The sequence below is a fragment of the Cygnus olor genome, chromosome 4, assembly GCF_009769625.2.
Source record: "Cygnus olor isolate bCygOlo1 chromosome 4, bCygOlo1.pri.v2, whole genome shotgun sequence".
NCBI lineage: Eukaryota > Metazoa > Chordata > Aves > Anseriformes > Anatidae > Cygnus > Cygnus olor.
In genome coordinates, this window is record NC_049172.1 from 70,932,395 (window position 1) to 70,942,868 (window position 10,474).

A 10,474-nucleotide genomic window follows, 5' to 3' on the forward strand; every position below is an offset into this window, starting at 1 on the left:
TATACCTTTATTAAACTGATTAATTAGGTATGTGATCCCTGTTTGGCTATGGGTAGGCCTTTAAAATTTCTACTTTCAGCACAGTCTTGAATTTGTCTTGACAGTTCTGGGACAGCAAAGAAAGTTCTGTCTGACAGTCAGATCCGACAGATCTGACAGAACAGTTCTTCCTTACTCTTCCCTCACATCTATTGTTACAGATGGCTGGCAGCCAAGATACTATGGTACTAAATACATGGAATTTAGGGAAAGAAATATGTAAATTAATTTCTTGATTAAACTAATCTCATAAAACACTTTGGGAAGAAACTTAGAATGGATTTGGAAACACTTTTTTTTTTTTCAATGAGAATGTTATGCTGGAATAATCAGCTTTGATGTCAGGATGGACATTCTTACAGCAAAGGAAGACAGCTAAAGGTAAGTGTAGCAGCAAAACCACTGACTTAAACTGTGGTCCTACAAAAATCATGAATGCCAAATTCAATTCCCATAGGAACTGTGGAATAGGGTACCCCATTACTGAGAACAACTTGTCCAAGACTTTAAGGAATTTAAGAACACTTAGCTGTTAACACATGAAAGCTCTTCCTACCAGTAAGTAGGAACACCAGCTGAAGCTGTGTCTACATTTATGCTTTTTTATGGGATGTTGCTTCTCTGCACACATCTAGAGTAGCACCTTGGTGCTAACTGACTGGGAAATATCAGGGTGATTTTGTAGATAAGTGAGGGTACAAGAGAGATTGATGTGATCCATGGTACTGAAAAGTTCTCCTAGGTACTATAGTATAAACGTTAGGTGGACTAAAGGAGAGGGCAGATATTAAGTACTACCAGATAGTACAGAGGGACTGGTGTGTGTGTGTGTGTATGTGTGAAACAGACTAATTAACTGCAGTTTGAAGCCCTGTTCAAGTTTGCCACATACATATACCTTCCCACTGTTGAGGAGATGGAGAGGGTGAATGTATCAGAGGGGATGAGCGAGCTAACTCTGACCAAATTGCATCCACAAAGCCTGCTGAGAAATGTTGCAGGTGAATGTCAAAATGGCACAGAGTCCTCTATTAAAGATCATTCTGGAGAGAGACAGTCTTGGGTTCATTGAATACCAAGCTCCAATATCCAAGTTCCAATGCCCTAGCCACACTGCCTAAGGTAAGCATGATAACAGAAACTAGTGTGTACCTAATTTCTAGAACAGGAGGGAATCTGCACACCAGCCTTTCTGATCGCAGAGTTAGAACTGTGCCCAGCAGGACATAACTGGTGTGTGAGCAAAAGTTCTGAGAGTACTTGCTGGCATCGAAGACAAGACAAAAGACAAGACAAAACCAGTTCAGGATACTCTCAGTCCCGGGTAATTGAAGTACTTTGGGAATATCAGTCCTGATACAACATAATAAAGGTAATATAGACTATTCCATGATAATATGTAATACGCTTAGAAAATAAATCTAACACCTGAAGCAGCAATTCTGAAATCAGCTAAATCCTGCTTAACGGGATGTAATATGTTGAAGTTTGGTCCATGATAAATTACAGGTACTCTGAATGCCTGAGACAAAATGCTCTCTGTATGTTGCATGGCATCCTGATCACTTGGAGACTGATTTATTTTTGTTTGTTTGAAATCCAACAGCTCTACTATCTTAGTATTTTGCTAGACAGAAATATAGAAGTAATGTGTCTGTCCCAGCTGTGCCTGGGCATAGTGAAGAATAAAGTGACATCCCCTTCTACATCTGTCATTGGAACATGCTTTTTTGGAGACCCCAATAAATAAATAAAATGTGGAAAGGGTGGTTGCTTAAGTAGCTCATGGTCTGCAGCCAAACATATAATTCTTGCAGATACGGAAAGGCATGAGAATTTATACAGGTGAATGTCAGTCAAGATCTCCCTGTGCTGGAGGGCTAATAGTCCAATTATGAAATAAGATTCTGAGTAATATAAAATTAGATGTGATGGATAAATGTTAAAGTAGTAATGGAGTCCTAACATCACCCTTGAGACTCTTCAGGCTTCAATGGCCATGAGATGTGATTTGTATCCCTCCAACCTTAACCATATGGAGTGAAAGAAAAAGCATTAATGTTTAAGGAATTGAGGCTTCTCATTTTTGAGACTCTTTATCAGTACAGGGATATAGTATTTTGCAAGAGGTAAACTAATGCTTGTGCCAGAACTTCTGTGAAGATACTTCATGCTATAAAATATACTGAACTGATAACCACAAAATCACACAGAATGACTGACTGGTTTAGGTCTGAAGGGACCTCTGTAGGTCATCTGGTACAACACCCCAGCAGGTTGCCCAGGACCACGTCCAGGTGGCTTTTGCAGGTCTTCAAGGAGGAAGACTCCACAGCCTCTCTGGGCAACCTGTGCCAGTGTTCTGTTACACACACAGTAAAGCAATGTTTCTTGATGTGCTGATGGAACCCTTGTGTTTCAGTTTGTGCCCATTGTGCCTCTTGACCTGGTACTGGGCACCATGAAAACAGCCTGACTCCATCGTCTCTGCACCTTTCCTTCAGGTATTTATAGACTTTGCTAAGTTCAACCCTGGTCCTTCTCTAGGCTGAGCAGTCCCAGCTTTCTCAGCCTCTTCTTGTAGAAGAGGTACTCCAGTCCCTTCATCATCTTTGTGGCCCTTTCCTGGAGGGAAGGGACTCTCTGCAGTGGCTCCATGCCTCTCTGGTACTGGGGAGCCCAGAACTGGACACAGTATGCCAAGCGTGGACTCACCAGTGCTGAACAGAGGGGAAGGACTATCTCTCTTGAGGCAATACATTGCCTAATGCAGCCCCAGATACCGTTAGCCTTCTAGGACACCCAGGTCCTTTTCTGCAAGGCAGCTGCTTTCCAGCTGGGTGGCCCAGCTGGTTTTGACCATTGACCAGTGTTAGATAAAGATGTTTTTTATTGAGGCAGCGTCAGAGATAGCGGGTGTAGCGAAATGCAATAAGCACAAACCAGTGCTTCTTTTGCAAATGTGAAATAATTCATTAAGAGCTACCAACCTGAAATTTTAGGTATTTAGGTTACTGTTTCAGATTGGGTTCTCCCCCCTCCCTCTCCTCCCTTTTTAATTTCTTCTTCATATTTCTTTCGGCCTTTTTATGTAGTCCCTATGGTTTCTGTACAGGCATATGCCTATGTCGAATGATTTAGGTTACAAATTACAAGATTTCTTGTAATTGTCACAACAGAGGAGTGAAGCTTTATCACCCATAATCACCCTGGGTAAATAGGAAATATAAGCTATTAAGTTCAATGTAAGTCGAAATTTTAGCAGGTTATGGAAAGAGATAGCCAATGTGGTTGATTACAGTGATCTAGAGAACCAATCTCAAGTACCTGAGAAGTGATTTCTAGTTTCATACTACTCTGTGTATAAAATTAAATTTTAATCTAGATGCTGGGAAAGAAGAAAGATTTTACAAGTTATCTTTTTCTTGTTATCTCATTCTACAGAACATACTGTAGTTATTTATAAATGTGTAACCACCAGCTGCCTTTTCTCACAGTTTTTTTCTCTCTCAAAACCACACTGATAAGCAGCAAACAAGGAACAACCACAGGACTACATACATTTGTAAATAGTTATTTTCAAAAAGCAGTACTACTAGTATACATAAAAATAATGAAAAGCCAATTAATAGGATTTCTTATAAACTTTTGGATTTCTTCTTCAATTGCTTTGTATTTTCATAGTGGAGAAAGAGAAGAGAAATGTATAATTGAAGATGTTCCCAGTGACACGTTGGTAACTGGTAGGTACCTGTCATTGCTACATAAAAATGCAATCTTTTATATATCTTATATACCTTATATCTTATGCAATCATAAAGATAGCTTGTAATTTAACAGGAAAATCTGTGATTGATGAATATGGTAAGACCATGTTGATAAAAAAAAGGGCACACTGCAAGTAAGTCCCTGCAGCAGTGACTAGCCATCTTGTATTCACATGTTGTGTGATTGCATTACACAAAAAAAAAGGTTTCCAGAGTGCTTAACTGTCTGAACAAAGAAAAATATTGTCTTCTAATTCTATGGCAGTGGGATTGCTGTTTCAACATGTGCTTCTATATATTATGACTCATTCATACCACAATATTTTGATTAACAGTGATCTGGAAAGAAGCAATTCAAGATGTACTGAAGTTCCATCCCACTGGGGATATCATAAATATATATAATATATAATCATCTTTTTTACTAGTAATGTGATAAATATGAAAGAATCCAAAAAATGTAATTTGAATACTTACCCTTACTTAATTTGAACACTTACTCTTAATTTGAACACTTACTCTTTTGGTGGTCTCAGCATGCCCTCTGGATGCTTATCTTGCAAGAGCATTAGGAGCAATCAAAAAGTATTACTTGTTAATCAATCATTTTTGTAGTATTCTAGTGTAGTAAAAATTCATTGCATTTCACACTGTTATAAAATGCCTCCTGAGTAATTTTAATTGTACATAATGAAATACATATATTATTTTTAATCATTTATCTTTATATTTTTACTGAAAAAAACAATAAGGACATTTAATATTAAACTACATTTTATTTATCAGATTTTTATCTATGTTTTTATTCAGGGAATTACAAAGTACAGAGATGGGATATACATAAACAAGATTTTCTTGATTCTGCTCCTGGTTTGGGAATGTTTGTGACTGTTACAACTCCTTCTGCTGAGGTAAATATTCTTTATGAACGTTTCTGTACAATTTATGTATTGACTTTCAACACTGGCAGTCAAAACTCTCTAAAAATATGGATGCTTTTGGGGAGAAAGTAAATCTGCAATCAATCTGCTAATTCAGTATTTTCATGTTGAAATGCATAAGCACCTTGTGGTAGATATCAAAATAAATAGAAATGGCATGCTTGAAAATAAATAGAAATTGAATGTTTGATAATTATTTTTGTGGACAATGTTTGCATTATTACTGGAATTGGGAAACTATGCCATTAAGACAAGTAAGCCACAACTGAGAAAACATATTATATTTAAAAATAATGAAAATTCACTAATGAAGCAAAATGGTTCAGAAAGTATTTGAGCAGCAGAAAGGAAGGCTAATGATAAAATAAAATGCAAAAGACTAGATATTGTGAGGCTGCATACAGCTATCAGGCAGGCATAGCAACTGCAACATGAGGTCCTGAGCTTTTTCAACAATGACCAACTTATTCTGTGCCTAGACAAGGTCTTAGTTTTCAACTTTTTAATGCTTTAGAGACCATTGGCTTTTGTACATTGCAGAAATTCATAGCATTTCAATGTTTACTGTGAGATAAAATTGTTTATCATTGTCTAAATCTCTTCTGAAATTCAGAAAAGTTTTATGTTTTCAGGAGGTTAATTTATTACTTTTTACATCCAATTCACAGTACTGCATTTGATTATTTTATTAATATCTTTAATGTACATATCCAACATATATCATATCTAAATTGCAGGTAATATTGTCAAAACTGTATGGGCCAAAAGCAACATTTTCTTTTACATCCTATCTATCTGGGGAGCATATTATCTGTTTACAGTCTAACTCCACAAGACTTGTGGCATTTGCAGGAAGTAGACTGGTAGGTGTATTTCTTAAACATTCTTTGTTGTAAAAGTATTAATTGTATACACACTCTAGAGTTTACAAAATATATTAGAAATTTAACTTCTGGTAGAAAATGCAACATTTATTAGTGATTAAAGATGATAAATCTAAACTTATGAAGACGAAGAGATAAAAAGACTGTTCTGCTATTTAAGAAGTTAAGATTCAAGAGGCAAGACTTAACTACAGATTGATTTAATGTTTGCATGGTGCTTTGAGTGTGAAATGGTTCTGATCAATAAGAACAACTGTTTGGTTCAGAAAGATAGATATGTGAGATTGACTACCACAAATGCTGTCACAAAACAGTGACATCATAATGCTATTGCATGGTTTCAATACCTTAGATCTAAGTCTTTCAGAAAATTTAACATAGACATGTTTGCAAGATATATAAGATATAGAAGAACATATTAGCATTCTCAATATTGTCTACAACCAACAAAGATTTTCTTCATACATATTTTGAAAAGAGGGGCATCAGAGGTGATATCATGGCTCTAATCTATTTTGGTAAACTATTTCATAAACACTATTGAAAAATTTATCTATATACCTATTCTCAAAAGGTAGTTTAACAGGTGAGCATTACTCTCTAAAGTTGCCTTTTTTCTTTTTTTTTTTTTTTTTTACAGTTGGCTGCAAAAAAATGTTAGATAATATAAACATTTTGTAAATGTGTTAAGCCAGACAGGACAAATTTTATCCTAGATGTTTGCTTTAGAAACATGTAGATGACACAGAACCGAGAGATGTTAACATTACTGAAGAAGAAGAGTTGCGCAGGAATAATTAGGTGTTATTATTAACATTTTTATGGAAATAAGTTGAAATTTAATCATATACTTTGCAAAAGCACTTAGCATCCAGTAATAATAATAATAATAACAATAATAATAATAGTAAAGTAAATGTGGAGCTCATCAACTAGACAGGACAAGGGAGGTAAAATATTGGTTGGTCAGAGTTAACTACAGACCATTGGTGTGATACTGGGGATACACGAGGAGATTTTGATCTGGTATAGACGGAGATGTACTAATATCGTTTTATGTGATCCATGCACCATGTACAGTTCCGGCCATCCTCTTTAAAAAGAAGTAAACAGGTGCAAGAAAGGTGAAGATTAATAGTATGGATATTAAAAAGAGTTTGGCTTAAGAATACAGAAATAAAAAAGGAAAATATTGTTCTTTATATCTGCAGGATTAAAGATCAGAAAGGGAAAAACATTCTTTAGCTAACTGAAGTAGTCTTGATGTAGCCTTCTGTAAGAACCAGGTGGTTATCTGAACTGCTTCAAACCAAACTTTACTAAATTCACAGGCTACTATAACGTTGTGAGAGGGATTTCTGGATGTTCAGTTAGCTAACTCTAAGAGACCTGAAAGGAGATGTGGTCACCATTTCTGGCTGATGTCTGCATAGATCAAACTCCTATTGTGTAATTCCAAACTCTAGGATTTCAGATTATCTGATGGACTACAACTTTTTTATTTTCTCTTAGGTACAAATTGGCTTCTGGGGCAACTTTCTCCTTTTAGTTTTAGCAAAAATTTCAATTCATGCCTAAGTTTCATGATACTGCAAGTTGTATTCACCTCTTTTCTTTCTATTGGTCTGTCACCTGGAGGGTTTGGGACAATTCTGCTATTGCTCTAACAGTTGCTTATAGGATATTGGGAACTGTTTCATACCTGATATACCGTGTGTGGAAAAACAAAAAAGATACTTTATGGACTGCTCTGCTTTAACACCTATGATAAACTGCAAATGATGATTTGGCTGGTCTCCTTCCAGTTTTCTATTCCTAACTGTAAGTGGAATACCTAGAAGCACATCTATTAAAAGGTTCCTGCAGCTTCCTGCATTCTTCATTGAAGAATGTCATTTCTGCAATATTAAGATGGAATGTGAAATATAATGAGCAGTCCTAATAGTGCTCATTTTTATAACTAATTTGGGCAGAGAACAGAAAACATTTTCATAGTAGTTAAATCAACACTAGTATAAAACAATAACCTAATGTTAGTTTTTAAATTTGCATAATTAATTTAAAAATGAAATTAAGAAACACTTCAAATATTCTATCTGGTTCTAACTTTAGGAAGGATTTATAAAAGCATTTAAAGCTCTTTTCCTGTAATGAGCTTAAAGGGAAATGATCTGATGCTTTTTTTTTTTTTCCTAAGGAATTTTGAAAACAGAAGGCACAGTAATGAGAATATTTTTTCTGTTCTCAGCGTATCCATTTGGACATTAGAGTTGGAGAACATTTTCTGGATGAAACTGTTGTTCGAGCCAAAGACAAAGTGAATGAAGTTAACTTTAGACTAGAACATCTAATTGAGCAAATTCATCACATAGCCAAAGAACAAAACTATGAAAGAGTACGTATGTTCCGTAATAGAAAAAAATGTACAGAGGCTTATTGATTTATAAAGTAATCTGAGGTTTATTATTTGTTTAATTGCAGTATTATTTTTAACTAACCCATAAAAAGCTATTAGTATTTAACCAAAACAGCCCACATTACCTTACAAAATATTTTTAAGCTGTAAAAGGAAACAACATAAAAACTAATTACCATGAACTCATGGTTATAGCAACAGGTGTTATTTTAAAGCTGGAATTTCCAAATATAGTTTTCTTGACCAGAGCCAATATCAGCAGTGGAGCAGGTGGCAGGTACCATTGCTGGTGACGTTGCCAGTTGTTGTTTCCATGCTGGTCTGTGTGCATAAATTTTATTGGAGTGCATAAAGAAATGACTGCGTGTGTATTTATATATCCTCATGCACTTAGAAATAAAGCCCTCCTTCAAACAAGAGTAAACCCATTGTCTTCACTTTTCTACACATACAGAGGCACTCAGACTGTGTTTGAAATCTATCTACTAGTACCCTAAAAAATGACATTTGGCTGCCAAAAGGTTCTTGACTGCAATGTGCAAGCAACTGTAAGCCTAAAAAGTCTTAAGCATGTACTAGTGGGACATATTTAAAATATATATATATTTTGGCAACAAGAGAAATTTGCTTGCATTTCTGCTTCCGGACAGCAATTTGTCTGCTTCTCTGTTGTGGTTTGTAAATATAACACCTTATGGAAGAACAAACTTTCATTTTTATCAATATGAGAAAAGTGCTTGCTTACTACCATGCAGAAGAGGGATGCGTGTCTAGTTAACATGATAGCAGCATGAAACATGCAGATACTGGTAAGTAATAATTATGCTTTTTCTTTTTTCTTTTTTTTTTCTTCAGGAACGTGAAGAAAAATTTCGGAATATAAGTGAACAGACCAACAGCAATATTTTGTGGTGGGCTGTTGCACAAACATTTATCCTTATCTCCATTGGAATCTGGCAAATCAAATCTCTCAGAGATTTCTTTATAGCTAAGAAGCTTGTTTAAGTCTTATGAAGTAAATGCACATATTCGAAATTTCCTACTTATCTAATACTTAAAATTCAAAGAAACCATGTACCTATGAGCAAATATGTTGTATAAAATTCTCAAGCTTCTCTCATTTTCTACTCTATTTCTTACTCTAACTCTGGTTTCAGCCTCTGGCCTCCCCTTAAATTTTAATCCTCGAATCCCATCTCTTATTAGTTTCTTTTCCTCTGCAGCTGTAAAGCTAAATCTAGAAGACTCAATGACTAAGGCAACTTTTAACTTCAACACAGGATTGTTAAATTTAAAACAGAAATCTTTAAAAATAAAATCCTAATATTTTAAAGTTCTCTACTTGCTTAGTAATCTTTTTCTGTACTAGCTTGAACAGGTCAGTGTTTCAGCCTGAGTAGAATTCGGATAGTAGGCAGAGAAAAAACTATATCCCCTGTGGCACTTAATTTGGTGAGAGTTGCATATTGCACTGTATGTACACTAAGTTTTCCTCAAATATAATTGTGACTATTTTCTTTTAAAATATTCAAAGTTTTACATGACAGTGGAGCCTATCTTTACTATTATGACCAGAAGATGCAGCAATTACCATGGAAGAGACAGAGACCCAGACAAACAATTTGGAATTGTAGTTACTCTTTGTTCCCAGATAAGCCCTAAACATTAAGCTATAGAGGGGATCCGACCTTTTGCAGTTGTGTATGTAAATTATAATCTTTATGAAGAATGCCAACACAGAGCAAATGAAAGCTTTCATGGTAAACACTGAATTTGTTCCTGTATATTATATTTAAGTTGTACATATACTAAATTCTGCAGTCTCGTTCTATGTTGGAGAATCATTTTTATTTTAATTATTCATTAACTGTAACATGACTGTCTCAGGAACTTAGCAGTTTTTGTCTTAATTATGTAGTTCCATTTCACATTGCAGCTTGGTTGAATATATTTTTATGTCTTAATTTAGCTAGTTTATGTACAACTAGCTAAGTAGCTACAGCATCATGCAGTTACAAGTCAAAAGAAAGTGTTTAAAAATTCAGATAATTAGCTTGACGTAGCAGCAGCAGTGCAAGAACGAGGTGGAGGTGATTATAAAATGATCCATCTAACAACTTGGTTAACACATAAAAAGACATTCTTAAAAAAGGTCTTCCAGAGAGCACTGTGATTGCCCTGTACTGCATTTTGTCCTCCTATTTGTCTTTCCAGACCCTTTGCTGGTCTAAAAGATAGTGCAAACTGAAATATGTCTGGAGCAATTATTGTTTTAAAGGAAATGCCTTTTTTTTTTTTCCTATCTTCTCACCTTTTGTTTTCGTTAGCAAGGAAACGACATTGTCCTTTAACTACATTTATTTTTACAGTACGGAAATGTGAATACAGCTGTGAGTATGTGAGAATCCATATAGTTGACAAAAGTAG

The 10,474-nt window shown here is 35.2% G+C and overlaps 1 protein-coding gene across 1 annotated transcript; it reads left to right on the forward strand.

Moving 5' to 3' along the window:
• The first annotated feature begins 3,569 nt into the window (after positions 1–3,569).
• LOC121069828 (transmembrane emp24 domain-containing protein 11-like) lies at positions 3,570–10,373 on the forward strand. Its single transcript, XM_040556320.1, has 5 exons — positions 3,570–3,782; positions 4,617–4,717; positions 5,485–5,610; positions 7,880–8,026; positions 8,903–10,373. Exons 1-5 carry the CDS (start codon positions 3,653–3,655, stop codon positions 9,050–9,052), a joined length of 654 nt encoding a protein of 217 aa, XP_040412254.1. The 5' UTR covers positions 3,570–3,652; the 3' UTR covers positions 9,053–10,373.
• The last annotated feature ends 101 nt before the right edge of the window (positions 10,374–10,474 follow it).